Consider the following 23586-nt stretch of genomic DNA (forward strand, 5'->3'; position numbering starts at 1 on the left):
ACTCATTATGCTGGCATCTTGAAATCAATCTTGTGATAAATATTTCTAAACTCATTTAGACTACTCCTATGACGACAGACATATATAATCTAACATTAGGCCCACACTTATCAAAATAGCCTAAGTTCTTGATCTTCAGTCACTTTCTACTTCAATCTACCATATAAATCACTGGTAAAGCAATCTTATCTTGATCTTAACACTTAATAGTGCACAAACTTTCATTTTCTTATAAGATAAATTACACACTCTTTAGCCTACCCATTAAAGCTATTCATAAAAATTCTGGCAACAGCTGAACTTCCCACATGTTAAAATTAGACTTATTTTCAGTTCCCAAAATATCTCTCAAATTTATTATGCTGTACAAGGGTTATTTTTATACATGGTCTATCTCTTCAAGTAGATTTTAACATCCTTGAAGGCAAGGACCATATTACTCATCTTTACATCCTCCAAGGCACAGGACAATACCTTCCATAAGTATGCTATAAGTATTTTTTGAATCAATACATTCTAATTTAATATCATTACCATGAATTCAAGATAGCTTACTTGTCTCTGGAGCTGATTGACTTTTTCATTAGATATTTGAGAGTTTTGATTTCTTTTTTTCAAATCTTCAAGCTGATCTTTCAAGCTGTTAACTGAAATAAAAAGGCGTTTCAATGGGAAAGTTGAACATACCACCCTAAATGTTTACTGATGGCAGAGGAATATTAAAATTAACTTAATTTTAAAAAATCATTTCACATTTAATAGGCTATATTACAAACCATCGTTTTCTAGATTCCGTTTTTTGTCTGCTTCATGTTCTGCTTTCCGCTGGTACTCTGTATTTTTGTGTTGAAGAAGAGCTTTCTCTCTCTCTAATTGTCTTAATGCAGATTCTACATTCTTTCTTGAGGTAACCTGAAATTATCATAAAGCTTTTGTCAAAGAAACTAACTCTATAAAAACTTTAATGCATTTGTTTGCATTTGTTAATAGCTATAGATATAATTAAATGACAAAGGCTATATAACATCTTATTTACTACAAAAGGCATTTTTATTACAACTTATTTTACCACTACTTAACTATTATTAATATTTGTCTAATGAACTGACATAACATTATGAAATTAAGAAGATATTGCTTTGGGATCGTAGCTTAATACACAATATTATCAACAGAATACCATTATAACTGTCAATGAAAGCCTAATATAACATGGATATTCTATAATGTGAATTGGTTCTGTCTCACAAATAAATGCTACTAAGACATTAATCACTTTATCCCATAACATATGATACAACTCTACTAATACACTTTTATTACAGGCAAATAAGGGGAAAATATTTAAAGGAACACATTTTAAAAGTCAGTTCGATAAAGATTTACCTCTTCTTCTAGTTCTTTTGTTATCTTCTCTAGTCGAGTGTTAACCAATCTAAAGAATTTAAAAAGAAATAAGAATAAAACGATAATGACTGAATAACATTTCTTATGTTTATATCACCATTTTAAAATAACTCTTTTGTCCACAAAAATTCAAAGTTTAGTTATTTAAAAAACATACTTGCACTTCTGGTCCAGGTCCTCTTTGGCTTGTATCTCATTTTTGAGGTGTTCTTCTAGTAAGTATAATTTTTTTTGAATCTGTACAGATTGCTAGGAAACAAAGTAAAGCACAAGTATAATTTCTATTTTTTTTTCAGCCAATTGGGGTTAAGTGACTTGCCCAGGGTCACACAGCTAGTAAGTGTCAAATATTTTGATCTGAGGTCAGATTTGAACTCAGCTCTTCCTGACTTCAGGGCCAGTGCTCTATCCACTATGCCACCGAGCTGCCCCACAAGTATAATTTCTAGCCATACAGAAAAGTAAGAAGGATACAATAAATTAAAGTAAAACAATGATTAATCTTTAAGGTCAAAGACAAGACAGTATCATTTATACTAAAATTCTCTTACAAAAGAAACTATCTTTAAAATAAAACATTTTCTAAAGATTCTTCTTTAATGACACTTTTCAAAACTATATATATTGTATTAGTTCTAATACAGGCTACATTTTTTAAAAAATCTGAACTTGAAAAGCTGAGCTACAGCCTCTTGTGGTGGTGGGGAAATGACAGTAAAATAAAGCATTATGTTATGATTCAGTGGGAAGGGAGTGGGAGGAGGGAGGATAGATAATAAAGGCATACAAACAAATAAATGTAAAATTTTTTTGAAGAATGTTTTATTTATTTTTTAAAGAAAGGGTTGGGATTTTATCTGAATAACTACAAATCATATGTTATATATTCCATCTCTCACCAACTGCTCAACTCAGACTCTAATAACATCATGACTCCCCTAGGATAAAATCATAACCAGAAATGTCTTCATGAAGACTGCTACTGAACACCAACTCAAGATCTCAGCTGCCTTTCTCCTCTAATCAGAAGGCTGAAGAGTGAGCAAAAAAACTCCTCCCAAGGCTTCCTCTTATAAAAGGCTCAGAATTTCCAACCAATTCATTTTCCAACAGCTGCTCTTGCAGGGTTTCACTCCATGAACATCATGCCCCTCATCACACCTTCAGCTTCCTACTATGTTACTGTTTTACCCCTATTAGATTGCAAGGTCCTTGAGAACAGAGACTATCTTTCTCTTATTTATATTCCCCAGTGCTTCAGCATAGTGCTTGACGCAAAGTAGGCACTTAATAAATGTTTACTGACTATTGAATATGTAAGTATTAAAGTTTTCAGACAAATAAAAATTACAAAAAATACCTTCACATACCTTTAGCATTTAGCTAAAGGAGATCTCATTGTTGAGTTGTTGTTTAGTCATTTTTCATTTGTGTCCAAATTTTTAATCCCTTTTGGGGTTTTCTTGACAAAGATACTGGAGTTGTTTGCCTCTTCTTTCTCCAGCCCATTTTATACATGAGGAACAGAGGCAAACAGGGTTAAGTGACTTGCCCAAAGTTACACAGCTAGCTTCTGAGGCCAGGAAGAAGAGTCTTCCTGACTCTAGGCCCACAGCTCTATCCACTGCACCACCTAGCTGCCTGAAAGAAATCTCAGGGATTATCAAGTATCCTAGCTATTCTAGTGGTCATCACAGTCATCTACTCCTTGTGAGTAGAATAACATTATATATGCTATATATAACAACATATATACTATATAACATTATTTACTCTTATTTTATTATATACTTATTCTTATTTACTGGGCAGCTTGGTGGGGTAGGGATAGAGTGACAAACTTGGCGTCAAGAAAAGAACTGACTTTGATAATCTTGACGCAGGTACATATTAGTTATGTGACCCTGAATAAGTCACTTCTCTTAGCCTCCACTTCCTCATCTGTAAAAGGGGTAAGGTAAAAGGGGTGAGGATCAAAGGAGGTAATATATGTAAAGTATCTTTCAAACCTTAAGGCACTGGATAAAACTATTATTATTACACAATACAACTTTCCATTAATTTACTACCTATAGAATATAACTATTAACAAACTGTTTTCTCAAAAGTTAACTATCACAAATATGGATTTATTTTGAGGTGCTTTAGCATTTGGATAGCTCAATAAAAATTATGTCAATGCTGTGAGGTGGGAGTGAAGGGTGAGAGTGGATAAGGTGATGACAACTGCAGCAGCCCCTAGTATAGCCATTCATTCAGCAGTTCAGAAGCAAATGTTAAAGGCACTTATAGGGGAGCTTCTTTTCATGCAAACACTAGTAAAATACTTAAATATATAATTTACAGAACTTAAAAATATACTAACCTCATTTTTCCTTGATTGTACTGAATCATTTTCTGTACAGGATGAAGGAGAGTCACCTAACAACCTGGAAATTTTTTAAAAAGGCAAATTAAGTCCTCCATAATTTAAATACCATCAGAATGTTGCCAATCTCCTAATTAACATACCTAATAGGCATTTTATCAATCTTTATCCTCCTTGATCTATTACATTTAATACTGTTGATTACCTGTCTTTCTCCTCTAATACTCTCTTCTCTTTGGGTTTTTGGGACACTGCTCATTCCTGGTCTTTCTCCTACCCATGTGACTGCTCCTTCTCAGTTTCTTTTGTTACTGTCCATATTATGCCCCCTAACTATGAATGTCCTGGACCCTTTTTCTCTTTATACTCTCTCACATGATGATCTCATCACCTCTCACAGGTTCAATTATCATCTCTATGCAAACTCCCAGATCTATATTTTCAGTCCTAGTTTTCCTTCACTAATCACCTATCCAGTTTGAAACGAATGTCCCAGAGGCATTTTAAATTCAACAGGTCTAAAACATAACTATGCTTTCCCCCTAAAACCCACTGTTCTTCTAAATTTCTCTATTGCTTTCAAAGGTACTACCTTCTTCCAGTCACCTAGAATCACAATCTTGTCATCTTCAACCTCTCATTGGTGCCTACTCCACATATTCAATGAGCTGCCAAATCTTGGTCATTTCTGTCTCTGTAATATCTCTAGCTTAAATATCCCTTCTTCTCTACTTAGAGATCCACCACCCTAGTTCAGGCCCCTATCACCTCTTGTTTGGCCTGCTTCAAGCCTCTCTCCATTCCAATTTATCACATAGCTACTAAAATAAAATTCATAAAGTACAGTCTAAACATTTCACCCCTCTACTCAACAAACTACAGGAACAAATATAAGCTCCTCTATTTGGCATTTAAAGCTCTTCACAAACTGGACTCTTTTTGTCTTTCCAGTCTTCTCCTTTACTTTTTCCTCACTTTGTGATCCAGCCATCCTAGACTACTAGCTTCTCTGAATAACTGAAGTGCCCTCTCCCATTTCCCACTTCCATACTTTGCAATGGCTGCATCCCAAGCCTTAAATGCACTCCCTCCTCATCTTTGCCTCTTGGATTCCTTAGTTTTCTTCCAGACTAAGCTCAATTGCCACCTTCTTTATGAAGCCTTTATTCATTCCACAGCTGATAGTACAACCTTTCCAAAGTTTCCTTTTATTTATTTTGTATATATATATTCTACATATACTTAGATGTGTATACAGTGACGCCCCCATCAGAACATAAGTGCCTGCAGGCTATGGACAGTTTCATTTTTGTTTCTGTGTTCACAGTGCTTAGCATAGTGCATGGCATAGATCAAGCATTTAATAAGTTTGATTTGCTGACTGATGTTCTGCAGACATCTCAAATTCATTGTATCCAAAACAGAACTCAATTACTACCCCTTTAATTCTGCCCCTCTACCTGACTGTCCTGTTTCTGTTACGGCATCACCATATTCCCAGTTATTAAGGCTCAAATCTAGGAGTCATCCTCTACTCTTCACCTTCACTCATACCCACAGGCAACAGTTGCCAAGTCTTGTGGATTTCACCTTATTAATATATCTCACAACTGCCTTGTCTCTACTCACGTAACCACTCTGGTTCAGAATCCTTATCTTTCATTTGGTCTACTACAATAGCCTCCTAATTAACTGATGTCCCTATACATATGTGTGTGTGTGTGTGTGTGTGTGTGTGTGTACACACATATCCTCCACACATCTACTGAAGTTATATTCCTAAAGCATTTTTTCTGTTCAGTCATTTTCCAGTTGTTTCTGACTCTTGGTGACCCCATTTGGAGTTTTCTTGGCAAAGATACTAGAGTGGTTTGCCATTCCCTTCTCCAGATCATTTTACAGATGAGGAAACTCAGGCAAATAGGGTTAAGTGACTTGCCTATAGTCACACAGCTAGTAAGTATCTGAGGCTGGATTTGAACTTCAGAAGAGTCTTCCTAACACCAAGCTTGGTACACTATCCACTGTCTCACCTGTACTTGACCATATTACTTGTTGATCAATCAACAAGCATTTTACAAAGTGCTTACTATTTTCCAAGTATAGTTCGAGGGTCTAGGAATACAATAACAAAAATGGAACAGCCTCTGTCCCCAAAGAGCTCACATGCTATCAAATGTGTGAAGTATTTGTGATTTGTCAGAGTAAGGAACCTAGCCCTAGGGCAGGAACTCCATCCATCAACAGATTTGCAACCTACAGATCACAACCACCAAAGAAGTAGTAGATAACTCCTAGGAAGTTGTCCAAGGCACATAAGATTAGATGACTTGCCTAAAGTTATATAGCTAACAAATGTCAGAGGCAGAATTTGAATATAGGTCTTCAGGGTGTAAGCATAGTACTCTTATTTACTTAACTAAGTTTATGGCAATACAGTGGTAACTCCTTCAATTTCCCTCACTCTCCACCTCAAAATCCATAGAATCACTGATCTTAATTCCTATCTCTTGGAGATATTACTTCATCAATTATCTTTCATCCTGCTGATGAGTCTGCCTATCTCAAGTTTCTCTCCACTACAAGCCATCTTCCATTTGGCCATGAAAGTAACTGTCCTAAAACCCAGGGATGATCATATCACTTTCACCACTCAATGAACTCCAGTGGCTCCCTATTGACTCCAGCATCAAATACAAAATGCCCTACTTGGCATTCAAAGCCCTTCATAATCTAGCCTTCCTCCTACCTTTTCAGGCTTCTTAAACATTACTAACTGTAGCATACTCTGATCCAATTAGACTGACCTCCTTGCTGTTTCACAAACAAGACCCTCCCTGCCTCTTAGCTCCAGGTACTTACTTTCTCTGATTGTCGCTCAGAAATGGAATGCTCTGCCTCTTCATCTCTGCCTACGGGTTCCTTTAAGTCCTAACTAAAAATTAGGACAAAAATCTTCTATGGTAAGCCTTCTTCTACAAAGACCCATCTTCTACAGAAAACCTTTCCCAAGCCCTCTTAATTCTAATGCCTCTCTCTCTTATTTCCTACTTAATCTATATACACCTTGTTTGTACACATTTGTTTGCTTGTTGTCTCCCCCATTAGACTGCTTGTTCCTTGAGGGCAGGTACTGTCTTTTGCCTCTTTTTGTATCCAGCACTTAGCACAGTGCCTGGCACATAGTAGGTGCTTAAAAAAAAATTTTTTATTGACTCTCCCAAAAAATTATCTTCTCTTTTATTTCTTTACTGCCAAACACAATGAAATATGGTCTACACTAATGTCATCTATTTCCTTATCACCCACTTAATTTTCGATAACCTGGATTCTCATCTTTAATTTAATTATTTCACCGAATCTGTTCTTTCCAAGATCACCATGGTCTTCTATTAGAAAAATTCAACAATCCTTTTTTTAAGTCATTAGGCAAGAATGGGCTTTTATGGCCAATGCCTAGCATATTAGTAGGCACTTAATAAATGCTTACTGATGTCTGGGATGATCTACTCTCAATCATTTGCCTAATCTATCACATTACTGCCAGAATAATCTTCCTAAAGAACATGTTACTTCTCTATTTGGAAAACATCAGGGGCTTCCCACACTATCTGCTGAATTACAGCCCAACCACCTTAGCTTGATATTCAAAGCCCTTTATGAGGTAGTTATCAACATGCCTTTTCCACCACATCTCTTTAAAACACCTAGAATGTCATTTCTTCTAAATCCTACTCAAATGCTGCCTTCTCCATGAAGATCCCTCTGCTCTGGGTCTAATCAGAGCTCCTCTGAACCTGCATTGCACTAAGAACATTTTCTTAGATTACTTGTGCACTTGTCTTATTTTACCTACTCAATTTGAAACTTCCTGAGGCCAGGGCCTATCATTTGTCTTTGTATGCTCCAGAATACCTATTAGAGTCTTGCATTTACTATATATTTGTTCAATGAATGACTCATAAGAGAAATAATAAAAGTAAGTGAACAAAACTATTTTGTGTAAAGTTGTGCAGAGGTATAAGACCTCTGATTACATATTATGTTAGATGTCTCTGGGCTTAAAAATATTAACAATATTTTTAAATTAATTTAATTAACAATATTTTTGTTTCAATATTATAAAATTAATTATTTCACATTCTAAATCTGAAAATTATAAACTAAAATCAATCTATTGAATATTTAAAAGACAGCAAAATTTTTGTAAGTTAAGGAAAACACTATTTTCAATGAATTACATACAAATTTTCACTATAGTAGGTAAAACCTATAAAAGGCAGCTGGTTTCCCACAAAGGCTTTAGGAATTGGAAAGGTTTCCACGTCTCCTTTATCATCTTCAATGTCATCAAAATTGCTGCTATCTATGTCACTGCTGAGTTCAGGTACTACTGGAGCTGCAGCTATAAGGAAAGAATAAATTACTGATTTTACTACTTCTCAAGATGTAAAAGGAAACATCTTTTGATAGATTTGGCAATATCACATACTATATGTTTTTGATTATATATTTTATATTGATATAAATTTATATTTCAAAGAAAAATGAAAGGTTTAAAATATTAGATCTGCTTTAAAAAGGAGGCACCAAGAAAGACACCAGGAAGCAAACGTTTACCCGAGACTAAAAAAAGGGAACAAATAATCTAACTTTAACAAATGCTCCCACTGTAACCTTAATCTGCTGAACATTTTCTTTCTCATGTGTTTGTCCCTTTAGTATAACAGTATTAAGAAAGCACTTGCTTTAGGATAAAAATCTGATGCCAAAGTAACACATTAATTTTGCACAAACTTCAAGAAAGGTTTGATATCACATATAAAAACACCTCTTTTCTGAAGCAAATAGTTAATATAAAATTTTTTACAACTGCCAGGGTTTTTTTAAAGTCAGTCTAAAGTAGAAAAATGAAATCTTTCCATTTCTACATTATAACCTTCCATCTGTAAAAAAATTCATAGAAAACTTGAATTAAGTTAAAATAAATTCATTGTGCCTAGCAATGCTTGTCACACAGGAGAGTCTTTCAATAAATAATACTTGATTAATACATTTAATTACATTTTAATTAAGAGACTATTTTCCTTATACCATGATAAAATTCTCATAATTCCTTAAACTAGGCAAAATTTAAAGGCTTCTTTTGACATTGTAGAACTATAATTCTAATAACATCTTTAAAACAGTAGGAAAAGTATTTCAATTATAAAAAATGCTGTATAGCAAAAGTGTACACAGAAATATTTTAATTTAGAAATGAATATCCTTATTAATCCAAAATAGGTATCAACTTACGAATTTTAAGATGATATGACATATATTTTAATTGAAATACTTACTCTCTCTTATGTTATCCCAATTCCACTGATCACTTTTAAAGAAAGAATGCTGTTTGATTTCTTCTACCCCATTTCTCCCAAGTCGCACCTCCCTAAACATACCAATTGATTCAAAGTTACATTATGAATAGACTCCTTTCTGCAGTAATCTGATATCCCTTTAATTATTAAATCCAAAACAGAGTTAGAAAAGTTAGGAACAAATTTTATAAAAGTTACTTTATCAGCATTCAAAAGATACACCAAAATGGCCGTAAGGGTAAATGTGCCACGTGGGGCAAACATTTTTCCATCTCAATTTGGTGTAGAAAGCACACACAGTACAGAGCTTTTAAACTAAAAAAAAAAAATTAAACCATAAATTTAGAGGCTGCCAAACCACATGACCAACTATAAAAGGTACACGAAGGGAGGTCTGGCTTAGGACACAGAAGAGTTATTCAAAATTTTTCTGATATTTATATTTTTAAAAACTCCACCACCCCTTCTGCTTAAACAAGAACTCTCAGTATTTTTGCCAAAATATTTGAAGAAATTAAAAAATGGAAAATTCTACATATGACTATCTTCTATTTATATATAAAAGCAGTGGCTCTGGGTATGACAGAGATAAATTATGGAAATAACTTCATTCTTCCTTGGTTACTTTAAGTGCCTCAATTGTAATCACATAACTATAGGAAGTGCCTGTTTTTAATAAATTCCAAGAGTTATGATTAACATAAACAGGAAAACCTGAACACATTTTGAGGGAAGTACTCCTGGCCATATTTATGGCATTAAACTGCACTTAAGTATCTCTTCGCTACATGCTAATCATTCCTTCAATTACAGAAGTAGGGGGAAAGCTACTAAAGCAGCCCTTTCATGAATGAATTCCTTTCCTTTACAGAAGCCTCACTCAACATGCTTATACAAATTGGGGTTTTTTGCTTGTTTTTCGAAACAGATCACACTCCACGAGATTAAAAAAAAAAAGACAGCATTTCAACTTCATTCATTAAGTACAGAGGTAGAGGATTACAGGTACAACATACTGAATACAAACACAGGCACCATCAGTTGTTTTTACTTAACTATTTTACTCTGTTGTATGGGAGAGCTCATGGGCAAGTGAGTGATGCTATATCCAGAAATGACTGTGGTTTAAGAGCAAAAGGCATCAATAAAAATAAATGTTCTTTCCCAAACAAAGAGATAGCATTCTGCAGTTAAAGTATCAGTCATTCCAAATTTACAACAGGTAAACTTGCTTATCAGTAGTTAGAAATTAATGTTTTCTTCCCAACATTCTGCTAATGTTCTTTAGACTTTCACCATTTAGAGCAATTAAGTTATTACCAATTTAAATTTAATAAAACTGTATGAGGAAAGGAGGCTAGAGTTGAATAAGGTGAGACTCAAAGATATATAAATAATTTAGACGTCAAAATTCCTATTCTTTTTTCCCCTCCTGAAGACTGGTAACAAATTATGCCTTCCTCTTCTTGGCAAAAAGAAAAAGTGATAGGCTATAGGTGCTGAATGAGGCATGAGTTACCCAGATTAGTGTGTCATTTTATTTTGATTAACTGTACTTTTTTGTTAAAGGCAGGAATCACTGGAAAGGGGCAGAGATATTACAAAAAGCATGGATTAAACTTTTATGTTGCATATACACGATTGTATGTATTTAAATGCCAGTGTTTTCAATAATATAAGGAACAAAAATTAAGACACTGTCCAAATAACTGTTGGGTCATTTCTTTACTATAACAAAAAATATATGCTTTGTTACTGTAACAAAAAATATATGTTATCCAAAGATTATCTATAAAGCTCATTTTATCTTAGAGTCTCAAAGGATTTCAAAGCAGGAACAGACTATAAAGAACATATCAACCTGCAAAGTGCTTTAGAAATCATTTAATCCAATGATTTCCTCTTACAAATGAGATAATTCTGGCCCAGAGAGATAAACTGCTCACAGACCCACAAGGTATAAGTAACTGTGGCAAGATACAAGGACTTCAGACTCTAAACGCAGTGCTTATTCCTCTAACATTATACTAACTCTGTTTCTCACAAAACTTTCACTATAATTGTTAAACATGTAGTAACAATTAAAAATTAAAAAATTTTAAATTGAATAATTTAAAATTAAACATTTAAATTTCTCTCTCCCCTCAATTTAGCTCCATTATAATTTACCTTTGAGTTATTTACAATTTGGGCTAAATCTAAAACTCAGCTACTCGGAAAGTCCTTTTGAATCTAAATACTTCACCCATTCCCAGGGACATGCATCAGACAGACAATGAATGCATGGAGTAAAGAAGAAGGAAATCATGGAATTTTATAGATAGGAAAGATGAATATAAGCTTTTCGTTTTACGGAGAAAGAGACTGAAGCCTGAGAGAGTAACTGATTTGCTGAAAGTCATAAAACAAAAGTTGGCATATTAGTTCTCCTGGCTTATTATGGTAGTATCCTGCATTCACCTAAAAGGGTATGTTGTGTTTATATTAATAAATGATGATGACAAGGAAATAGTAGAACAGTTAGCATTTTAGTTCAATCACTGGTCTTCAAAGCATGGATCCATTACATAGCTTTAAAAGTTTATAAATTTGCAGCTCACAATGTCTCATATTCAAACATAAGTTTAAAAGCATTCTAAGGACAAACAGAAATGATTTTAAAGTTTGGGTATGTTTGGGGCATTTTGCCACACAAACAGCTCTCTTCAATTAAGAAAGTACAATTAATCCTATTAAAGGAGGCAAAAGTATTGACTATTCAAAAGAACAACTGTCTTCAGAATGCATTATATGATTAGTTTTTTAGAAGGCTACCTTCTTAATTTGTTTGCTTAGGTTCATTTCAAAATAAATTTCATTCTGGTGGACTGATAAGGCATGACTCAACAGCATTCAGAGCAGTTGGAAAAGGCTAACCCAGAATTTTTAAATAATTCGGATTATCCTCAAAGCCAACATATAACAACAAGCATTTGTATAACATTTCTATTTGCAAAACAAAAAGGTTTGCAAAAAACTTTATGCACATTATCTCATTTGATCCTTACAACAACCTGGCAAATGACAAATATTTTCAGCCCCATTTTACAGATGAAGGAAGAAACTGAAGAACAATCTTCTTAGATGCTAGTGTGTCCTATTTCTTAAACTACCTTGTAATGAAACTATTTTGTATTAATTTGTACTTGATTTACTCATTTTATATTTTTCTGCATATACTTATTTTATTATTTTATTCTATATATGCTTACTTTTTAAAAAGGAAATCCCCCTATCAATGTAGGTCAGCAATTACTCTATACCCTATAACTCAAAGAGTGCTGCCTCGTTTCAAGTGAAGATAATGCTGAAAGATTCAGCAACCTTCCACAGGCAAATCTCACAGTGAGCATTAAGTCACAGAAAAGATCTCAACTCAGGTCATCATCCTGACTCCAAAGTAGCATCTCTACCACAGAGTTGGGTAATCTGTGCACTGGAGGCTGCATGTGACCATCTAGGTCCTTGGGTATGGCCTTTTGACTGAGTCCAAGTTTTATAGAACAAATCCTTTTATTAAGGGATTTATTCTGTGAAGTTTGGATTCAGTCAAAGGGCCACACTTGAAGATCTAGAGTGCCATATGTGGCCTCGAGGCTGTAGACTCCCCATCCCTGCACCATAGTGCCTCTTAATAATGAAACGTACAAATAAAGTTTTAAAAGCACTGGATACCTAGATTTCAACCCTATGACTTAGGAAAATTAATTTCCCCTTTTTGGGTCTCAGTTTTCTTCTTTATCAAATGAGGGAATTATACTTGATGACCTTCAAAGTCTCTCCCAGCTCTAATGCATTGTGATTAGGTATTCTAGATTATTTTACATGCTAATAATTGGGAATTGATTATATATTTGTTTATAACAAATTTCAAAGAATTTATTTGCAAAGAAATGTAAATATATACCTACCTGTCGGTCAAGAAAGCACATATGAGATTTTTTGCATGCTTGGATATTTCTGCATCTTCTGGGAAATTGAGTGAATTTTTATGATCCATAATTTTACTATATGTTCCCACAAGTGAATCTGCATAAAATGGAGTATCCCCTAAAATTCAAGATAACAAAATAATGAAAAGTCAATTGATTAGAAACATATTAAAAGAAATAAATGTTAGATGCAAAATTCAAATTCATTTATTTCTCATTGGATGTGGATAATGATGATGTAAAAGATACAGTGCCAGGTAAATTTAAAAAAATCTCAATTTGATGAACATTATTGGATCAGATCAAATTAAATTCTGCTCAATTCTTACTAAGTTTTCAGTTTTTTAAAAATGTGGAGAATTTTAATTGAACCAAAAAATATTCTGAGCTCATGAAAAGAATCAGTTCTTCTTTGCTTAAACTTCTGTCTGTATCCTAACTTTCCTTCCCTGAATTTTGAGGATATGATATTAGGGCTAACTTTTTAAGGATTCACCTTCAGACTACAGGAACTAACAGCCCTTCTACTGCCTTAACAATGAGTGAGCATCTTGTTCCATGAATGTTCTTGATTGTAATTCTGTTAGTCCTGAATTAAACTAAATGCTCAGATCAGCAGGGGTGGGGAACCTGTGGCCTTGAAGGACAAGTGGCCTTGGGTCACAGGTTCCCTACCACTGTATAGTAGCCCCCATCCTCTACCACCACCCTGACTCACCCTCCACCCACTCCCCCAAAACCCCAAGGAGGATATAGGTAATTTTTTAGAGACCAGAGAGAACCATCCCTAAGTAGGTCCAGAAATATGACACATAATCATAATATATAAACATAACCTATTGGGGATCCTCCTTATAGTGAGTCCAAAGTAGCAATTTAAATCCAAGAAACTTAGTGAGAAACAAACCAGTCTCAGAGATACAGCACATCATTGTCACTGAACTCAATTGAGTCAGTGAAATGTGACAGTTCTAAGTGGGGTTATGGGGAAGTTATAAAAAAGGGTATGTTATGTCTTAAACAAAGTGTAAAAGAAAGATAGCTGCCTTCTCCAAATAAGTTAAATTACTACTTCTAAGAAAATACTTTTTAATTTCTGAACTAGAATGTAGGCATGGTGATACACAACAAAAGGATACTGGATTTACTCTAATGCATCATCAGATGGAAGAGGGAGAACTAGTTAGCTGGGAAAAGAAGGTATTAAAAAGAACAAGTACAAAGACTATAAAACAAAGCCCTCAAATGAAGTAGGCCATTCTCTGACTGGGTCACACTCTGACGTCTTGAGAAGAAAGATAAAATGATCTGTTCTGCATACCTATAACAGCAGCCTAAGAGATCAAAGAAAAGAGCTGGCACCTGAGGAAGGTACTTCAAACTACAAGAAGAAAGCCCTACTACTCCTATTAGCTATTTATTCCAAATCCTTGAGAACTATTTTTACAATCATTTCTACTAGTGAATTTTTTTTTTCAGGCTCATCTTCTCTAGAAACCATCTTATCCAATAAAACAGTGCATTCCCCTTTTAAGTTTTGCAAGTTAAGCATTATACAAGTATTAGTTTTATCATATTTTCATTATGAGAAGTGGTCCTGATGAAGCCATCTAATTTAGTCTCTGATAACCTTTAGCAAGATTTTATGGAACCAATGTATTTAAAAACAAGGAAATTAAAGAATAAAGCATTTATTCTGTGCTCAATATACGAGAAGCACTGTACTAAGCATTGAAGATACAAATAGAAAATGTAAGACAGCTTCTACTCTCAGGGCGCTCATATTCTAGTGGAGAAGACAACATATATGAAAAGTTTTGGCTGCAATTAATTTGGAAGGGTCCCATGGTACTCAGGGTGCAGTGGCAAAGAAGAGACTAATGCTTCCTCTTTAATGTCATTTCCACTGATAAAAATCTTATCAGTTTCTGATACTGAATCATTTGATGGTGCCAAGGATTTTGGTGGCACGAACTCTTTCTTTTGGGTTTTCATTAGCTGCGACTACAGTATATGCAGAAGTCGTAGACAGGCTGTATGTCCACAGGGGTTGGTTCCCAGGATAATGGTTGAGGGCATTGGGCTAGAAGCATGGCTATTCCAAATGCTCCTGAATTCAAAGTCCTAAGCTGTCCTCATTGGAGATGATGATGAAGGTGGGGTGGGGAGGTTGACTTGCCTGGCACATGTTTCTTCCTGCCTCTTGCACTGGGTTCCTTATTGCCTACTCCAGAGAGGGAGGGAGGGAGGGAGAGAGAGGAGAGAGAGAGAGAGAGAGAGAGAGAGAGAGAGAGAGAGAGAGAGAGAGAGAGAGAGAGAGAGAGAGAGAGAGAGAGAGAGAGAGAGAGAGAGAGAGAGAGAGAGAGTATGGATGGGAGGCACTATGGGAAGGAAGAGTGAAGGAAGGGGGGGAAGGGAAGAAAACTAGGGGAAACCAAGGGGGAAAATAGTACTGAGACAGAGAGAGAAAAAGAAATATCTTTAAAGTTGTTCAAATCTTGATTTGGTCAGAATGAGAAGAGAAATATTTATGGATCCAACTCTAAATTTTCTCTTATTAAAATCTAACTATGAAATACACCTGATAAAGGATGAATCTCTCTAATACCAGAAAGATTCATTTTTCTAATAAAGTCTGCTTTCCTTGGGCTAAAAAATTTTTAAAAAGCATTACACAAATAATCTAAGTGGAATGAGCAACAACATTTAGATAAGGTCAATTCCATACGAGGAGACAGTAATTACATTTGGTGACCAGTAACTTTAGAAACTCAAAGTATAAATGCTTATTATAATAATTTAAATATAATAATTTAAAATTCAATCTAATTCAAACCCTGACCCTTCACAAAATTTGTCCCAGACTATAGGACTAAGTATAGGACTATACTTAGTTACCTAAAAAAGCACTAAAACCACTCTTGGTCAAATGTCAACTTGTAAGTGCTGTTATTTCCTACTAAAATGAGTATCAAAGATCTCATGGTACAATGAAACAACCATGAAGTGAGAATCAAGAGACCTGAGCTCTAGTCTTAGCACTGTCACTATGTGATCCTGGGCATATCAAACTTGCTGGATCTCTGTTTCTTCATCTTTAAAATGTATAGATTTGGGTAAATTAACTACTAGATCCTTTCTAGTTCTAAAATTTCATGATTCTCTGAGGAATAAAATGTTTCAACCATCATCCTTGATCTATGAAACACAAGAATAGAAACTACTTCAGTTACAGTTATATTTCGTTGGCCAATAGCATGAAAGGCTCTTACGAGAAAATTAAGAATCTTCCTTCCTAGCAGGATTCTTTCCATACTCCATTCTAACTCAAATTAAATACCGGAAATAAATCCTGAGAGAGTCCACTACTCTAACAAGACAGGATACATCCAAACCACAACTTAATCAAATTCTCCTAAAATTCTGCTTCATCTTCCATATTTCTTAATTACAAGTAAGTACCAGAGTCCTTCTGACCCCCACCTTATTTAAAGATACAACTGCTATGAGGTCATCACAGGCAAGCACAACAATCAGTGCCTCTACTTCCTTTCTCTCACTCTTCTTAACTCTCTTGACTTCTGCCTTCTGATCTCATGAAACTGAAAGAGATCTCTGCAGTTACCAATGATCTCTTAATTGCCAAATCTAATTGCCTTTCTTCAATCCTCATTCTTCTTGACCTTTCTGCCACCTTTGACACTGTTAATCATCCTTTTCTCTTTGATACTCTCTCCTCTCTAGGTTTTCACGATATTGTTCTCTCCTGGTTTCTCCTCCGTGGCTTCTTCACTCCTTCCCAAGTCTCCTTTTAAGGATCTTTTTGCATCTTGTTCACTGAGTGCCCCTCTGGGGTACGTCCTGGGACCTCTCCACTTCTTCCTCTATACTATCTCTCTTGGTGATCTCATCATCTTCCATGAATTCAATTATCACCTTATGCAGATGACTCTCAGATTTATTTATCTATCCCTAATCTCTCTTCTGAAAATTGTATTCTTCCATCTCTAACAACCTATTAGACACCTTGAAATAGATGTCCCACAAACATCTCAAACTCAACATGCCCAAAACTGAACTTGTTATCTTTCCCTCCAAACCCATCCCTCTTCCAAACTTCCCAATTACTGTCAAGGGCAACACCATCCTCCCAGCTACCCAGGCTCAGAACTTAGGTATCACCCTCAAATCCTATCTCTCTTTCCCCATATCCAATCAGTTGCCAAGTCCTCTCAATTTCACCTTCTTGGTAACATCTCTCATAAAAACCTGGAGTATCACCATAACTTCCTGGCTGGTCACTCTGCCTCAAGTCTCTCCCCACTCCAGGCTATCCTCCAGTCAGGTGCCAAATTGATCTTCCTGAAGTGCAAGTCTGACCAAATCATCCTGTATTCAATAAATTCTGGTGGTTCCATATTGCCTCCAGGACAAAGTATAAACTTCTGTTTGGCTTTTAAAGCCCTTCAAAACCTGGCCCCTTCTTGGTTGTCTAGTCTTCTTATACTTTAAGCCCTCCACTCTGCCCCCCCAACACATTCTATAATTCAGTGACACTAGCCTCTTTGCTATTCCTTGAATAAAACATTCCATCACCTAATTCCTCAGTATCTGTGCTACTGGAATACATTTTATTGGTTATCCCCCATGCCCATAATTCCTCCTCATCTGTGCTTCCTGGCTTCCCTCCATTTCCAGCTCAAACCTCACCTTCTGCATGAAGCCCTTCCTGATCTCCCTTAATGTTAGTGCTCTCCCTTTGGGATCATCTTCAATTTATCTTGCAGATATCTTGTTTGTACATAGTTCTTTTCATGTTGTCTACCTCATTAGTCTTTGAGCTCCTTGAGAGTAAGGACTGGTTTTTGCCTATCTTTTCATTCTAAGCACAGTGCCTGGCACTTAAATGATTGTTGACCTGACTTGCACACACATAATTTTGTCTACTCAAGCTCTCAAAGTAAAATGTTGTGGAGTGGGAGGAGGACAGAAGGGAAGAAGATCAGTAAAATGTGTTTACTCACCAACAAGCATCTCAAAAAGGAAAACACCTACAGACCACCAATCACACTCTCGTCCATAGTAGCCATCACCACCCTGTGACTTCAAAACTTCAGGTGATATGTAATCAGGTGTTCCAACTGCTGTATCACAACGTACCATGCCTGTCTGGATGAACAGAACAAATAAATAATATGGCTCAAAGAAAAGTTAAATTCAGCTTTAAAACAGTGCCCTCTTCAGTGAGCTAATTTCCAATGATACAGTTCACATTTACATGGGGGGAAATTAAACTGGCATGGGGTAATGATCTTTAGGAACTGCATTTTAAAAGAGAAAAAACTTCTGAGACCATATCAGTCCATACATAAAAAAGCATTTATTAAGTGCTTTTTAGATGGCAGGTAGTGTACTAAATGCCTTCTGCGCTAGGTAAAAATTTAGGCACATATGTTATCAATGTAAGGGTAATGGTGCTGTTCCACTGAATATCCACTGATTGATTAGAACACTTCTTGATTAAAGAAATTAGAACACAGTGTGAAAAAGACCTGTACACCTCACAGAATCAATCAAAGCCATTGTGTGAGAAACTTGGTATTGTCCTAAGAAATTTGTAGAAAAGGAAGGAACTATCTCAAGATCAGATAGATTTTGAGGGTCTGGAAGTAGAAAGGAGGGAGCAGGGTCATACAGAGTGGAGCTGAGAACTAATAGCCCTGGGGCAACCAGCCAAAGGAGAAAGAGAAGATAGGACTGAGTTATGATAAAATGAGATAATATTCATAAGAAGTACTAAGCACAGTGCCTGGTACCTAATGTTTATTATCTTTTTCTTCCCCTCTCTATGGCAGATTAGAGACCTATCAAGGAGAGCCATTGGCTCTACACACATCTTAGAGCAGAAGATTAGGATTAACACCACCAGTTTAAGAAGTTTCAAGAAAAAGTATGCTTTTTCTTATCCAATTTCCCCTCTTGATGCCAATGTAATCTGCTGTTTTATTAGCCAAACATTTTAGTAACCAAATTCTGCTTCACCAGAAAGGGGGAAAGGGTTAACTAGAGGTAATCTATCAGGGTAAATTTAGATAGAGAACCTAACTTCTGCCTAACTATTAAGAATTTCACCAACTAGGGGCTTATGGTAAATGTTATTAAACTCATAACTTTTTCTCTAAAATAGATTCCTTAGGGCCACAGAGGAGGAATATTTAGTGAATATATAATGGCTTAAAATGAACTAATTATTGTAATTGAGTGTTGCATCAACAAAGAGAACATTTTGTGTGCCTCCAGTAAAGGAAAATCAGGCCCTGCATAGCTAGAGAAGGGAAAAGAAGGTGAGGAGATTCCTAGCATTTTTAATTAATCACAGGCAAGTTCTAAAGAAGAAAAATTTCAGCAACTATGGAAATAAAGGAACAGAATGGTACTGAAGAGAGAAATTTAACTGTATTCTGTTCAACAACCTTCTCTTCTCTACATTTCAAGCATTGGAATGCTTATCAATTATAGCCCTTCTCCAAGGAGCTTGGCCAAGAGAAAAAAAAAAACAAGCAAACCAGAATAAGACAAAGATACATTTAAATAATGTGAGACAATATAATGAAGGAGGTAGAGTTGGACTCAGTGGGGATTGTCACCCACCTCTTGCTTAAAATTGCTATAAAAATTATCAAGAAAATATGTTAGATAATTTTAGATCCTTAAGAAGACTGGACATAATTCTAAAACACAGTTCACATCAATTTTCTTTTCTTTAAATCTTTGGTAATTTTTTTTAAGTTCAGAAAACAATTAGATATAAGTCTGTGATCTCCCCTCCATTTTACTGTACTTGTAATAAAAGATTATAGGTAAGATCATGATGACTTTTATCTTCAAACTGATGTAGATGGTCCAGATCATCAATGGTGAGCACCACCTCTAAGTCATAATGCTCAGCTTATACACAATCAAATTAACAAGCACTTGTTAATAAAGATATAGAAAGGTTTTCAAACAAAGATGTAGATAAGGGGTTCTTAAGTTTTTTGTGTTATGTACCCCTTTTTTGGTGGTCTAGTGAAGCCTACAGACAGACCCATTCACAAAATGTTTTAAAACGCAAAAAACATTTAGGATTACAAAAGGAAACCAATTATGTTGAAAAGTATTTATAAAAAACAAATTCACAGATCCCTGGTTAAAGAATATCTGATTTAGATAATAGTGGCAAAAATAGATTTATGATATAAACATAAAACGTGGAATTTTTTTTTTTACTTAATTTAAGAAAAATGTGAAGAAATTCCTGTTATGATTCTCAGGAAATGTGTAGGAAGTGTGACCATGCCTGGCAGGGACATTTGGGGTAAAGATCCAGTTTTAAGGCAAATCTCAAAAATCTTTTATCTTGAGGAAACTGACAGATTTTCATTTTAACTATCGCTTAGTTCACATTTCTACACCTTTTGATGCTGGACAATTCATTTCAGTGTCTTTTCATGATCTTTCAGATAATAAATTACTGACTCTGGTAAACAAAAATACTGTAATATGAGCTCTCCTCCATTATAAATACTGGGTTTTCATGACCTAACACAATCAAAAGACTCATGATGGAAAATGCTATCCACATCCAGAGAAAGAACTATGGAGTCTGAATGCAGAGTGAAGCATACTATTTTCTCTCTCTCTTTTTTTGTTTTTTTCTTTCTCATTTTTTCCCCCTTTTGTTCTGGTTTTTCTTTCATGGCATGACTGATGTGGAAAGTTGTTTAATATGATCATACATGTATAGCCTATGTCAGACTGCATGCTTTCCTGGGGACAGGGAGTAGAGGGAGAGAGGACAACTTTGGAACTCAAAATCTCTAAGGTTCATTCTAACTAACTATGGTTCATATTAATTTTAACTGGAATAACAAATTTTGTTGTCATAAAATAAATCAGCAGAGCCTATGCTAAAAACTGTCTGCCAAGTACTTTCAAAGCAAGAATTAGGTAACAACAGAGAAAGCAAATTTTACCCCGCTTGGCTTTTTTCCCCTAAACATTGGAGGTCATTCGGTTTTTTCATCATTGTCATTTACTGCTATGCCATCCTCCTTCCAAGTGAACAATTAATCCCGTACAACAAAGAGCAATAGTTATACAAAACCAACTGATCAAGAAAACTACCAAGACATGACACATTCTATACCCATAGTTTTCTCTACTAAGAGAAGAGAAACATTTCATCATCAGTTCTCCTGGTTCCAGATTTGGCCTTTTCTAGCTTATTCTAACTAAAAGCTCTAAGGGGCAAGGCCCAAGATGGTGGAGTAGAAAGTGGCTTAGCTGAGCTCTCTCAACATTCTCCTCCAAACAACCTTAAAATAATGCCTCAAATTGAATTCTGGAGTGTCAGCACCAACAAAAGGTCAGAGTGAAACATTCTTTTAGCCCGAGAAAACACAGAAGGTAGGAAAGAGATTTGTTACATGGGGGTAGAATCTCTCCCAGAGCCCACCAGGATGAAACACCAGTGGTGGGAATACAGGTGATGGTGAAAGAAGCATCAGCAGCTTCAGGAATTCTCAAGTGAGAGATGGTAAGGGAACATGACAACTGGTAAGAACAAGATTATAGGGTACCTCTGTGCTAGCCTTAGACCCAGGACCAGACATTGTTTGGCAACTCCACTGCCTATACCCATTTACAGGGCATACAGGGCAGAGAGAAGCACTTTTGGTCAAAAGGAAATGGAAACCCAGAGAGGCGGTATCACTTCTGGTCCCAAGTGATCAAGAACTCTGAAGAACAATGTCATTTCTAGTCCCAAAGACAGAAGGCCCTGAGAAACAGTATTGATTACAATCCCAAGGGACAAGGGTCCCTTCCTAGGTAAAGATGAGAGTACAGACCAAGACAGCAGTGAGCACCCCCTCTTTCCCCAGATCACACCACCTTAGAAGTACCAATTCCATACCCCCAGAAACAGCTCTGAAAACAATAGCAGGGGAAAAAAGCCTGAAGCTTGAGACAGCACCCCTCCCATGCCCCACACCAGGAACAAAGCCCAACATTAACATAAAGCTCTAAATCAAGAAATAGGGTGAAAAAATAAGCAAAGAGCAAACATACACACACACACACACACACACACACACACAACCTTGACTATAAAAAGTTACTATGGTAACATGGAAGATCAAGACAAACTCAGAAGAAAACAAAGAAGTCAAAACTACTACAAGCAAAGCCTCAAAAAAAAAAGTGAATTGGACACAAGCACAAGAATTCTTGGAAGAGCTAAAAAATTATTTTAAAAATTAAATAAAAGTGGTAGAGGAAAAATTAGGTAAAGAAATGAAATCAAAAGAAAAAAATCATGAAAAGACAACTAACAGCTTAGTAAAAGAGGCACAAAAAAACCTAAAGAAAATAATAACCTTAGAAAACAGAATTGGCCAAATGGAAAAAGAGGTACAAAAATTCACTGATGAAAACAACTCTTTGAAAAGCAGAACTGGCTGGATTAGAGGGGCAGGGGAGAGAAATAGGAACAAAAATCTCACCAAAGAAAATAATTCCTTAAAAATCAGAATTGGGCAGTGAAAGCTAATGTCTCCAAGAGACCTTGAGAAACACTAAAACAAAGTCAAAAGAATGGGGAAAAAAAAAGAAATGTGAAGTATCTCATAGGAAAAACAACTGATCTGGAAAATAATTTGAAGAGAGATAATTTAAGAATTATTGGACTACCTGAAAGCCATGATCAAAAAAAGAGCCTAGACATCATCTTTCAAGAAACTATCAAGGAAAACTACCCTGATATTCTAGAACCAGAGGGTAAAATAGAAATTGAAAGAATCCACTGATCACCTCCTGAAAGAGATCTCAAAAGGAAAACTCCTAGGAATATTATAGCTAAATTCCAGAGTTCCCAGGTCAAGGAGAAAATATTGCAAGAAGCCAGAAAGAAACAATTCAAGTATCGTGGAAATACAATCAAGATAACACAAGATTCAGCAGCTTCTACAATAAGGAATCAGAAGGTATAGAATGATATTCCAGAGGTCAAAGGAGTTAGGATTAAAACCAAGAATCATCTACCCAGCAAAACTGAATATAATTCTTCAGGAGAAAAAAAAAGGACATTCAATGAAACAGAGGACTTTCAAGCATTCTTGATGAAAAGACCAGAGCTGAATAGGAAATTCGAGTTTCACATACAAGACTCAAGAGAAGCATGAAAAGGTAAACAGGAAAGAGAATCATAAGTGACTTATTCAGGTTGAACTGTTTACATTCCTACAGGAAAAGATGATATTTGTATTTCATGAGACCTTTCTCAGTATTAGGGTAGTTGGAGAGAATGTGTGTATATTTATATTTTTATATATATGTATGTATACATAAAGAAAGGGCACAGGGTAAGTTGAATATGAAGGGATGATACCTAAAAAAGAAAATTTAGGGGTGAGAGAGGATTGTACTGGGAGAAGGA

The 23586-nt window shown here is 35.5% G+C and overlaps 1 protein-coding gene across 3 annotated transcripts in view; it reads right to left on the reverse strand.

Moving 5' to 3' along the window:
• The window catches only part of ROCK2 (Rho associated coiled-coil containing protein kinase 2), a 172190-nt gene that overhangs the window by 29335 nt on the left and 119269 nt on the right, over positions 1-23586 (reverse strand). For all 3 annotated transcript variants that reach the window (XM_020985396.2, XM_078149552.1, XM_078149553.1), the window contains exons 6-14: positions 18134-18278; positions 13089-13227; positions 9118-9209; positions 8021-8180; positions 3773-3836; positions 1565-1656; positions 1387-1435; positions 777-912; positions 556-647 (exon numbers count right to left, since the gene is read on the reverse strand). In XM_020985396.2, coding sequence (XP_020841055.1) covers positions 556-647; positions 777-912; positions 1387-1435; positions 1565-1656; positions 3773-3836; positions 8021-8180; positions 9118-9209; positions 13089-13227; positions 18134-18278 — 969 coding nt within the window. The remainder of the gene's footprint in view (positions 1-555; positions 648-776; positions 913-1386; positions 1436-1564; positions 1657-3772; positions 3837-8020; positions 8181-9117; positions 9210-13088; positions 13228-18133; positions 18279-23586) is intronic.

Source organism: Phascolarctos cinereus, unplaced genomic scaffold (genome assembly GCF_003287225.1).
Source record: "Phascolarctos cinereus isolate Bilbo 61053 unplaced genomic scaffold, phaCin_HiC Scaffold_2;HRSCAF=192, whole genome shotgun sequence".
Classification (NCBI taxonomy): Eukaryota; Metazoa; Chordata; class Mammalia; order Diprotodontia; family Phascolarctidae; genus Phascolarctos; species Phascolarctos cinereus.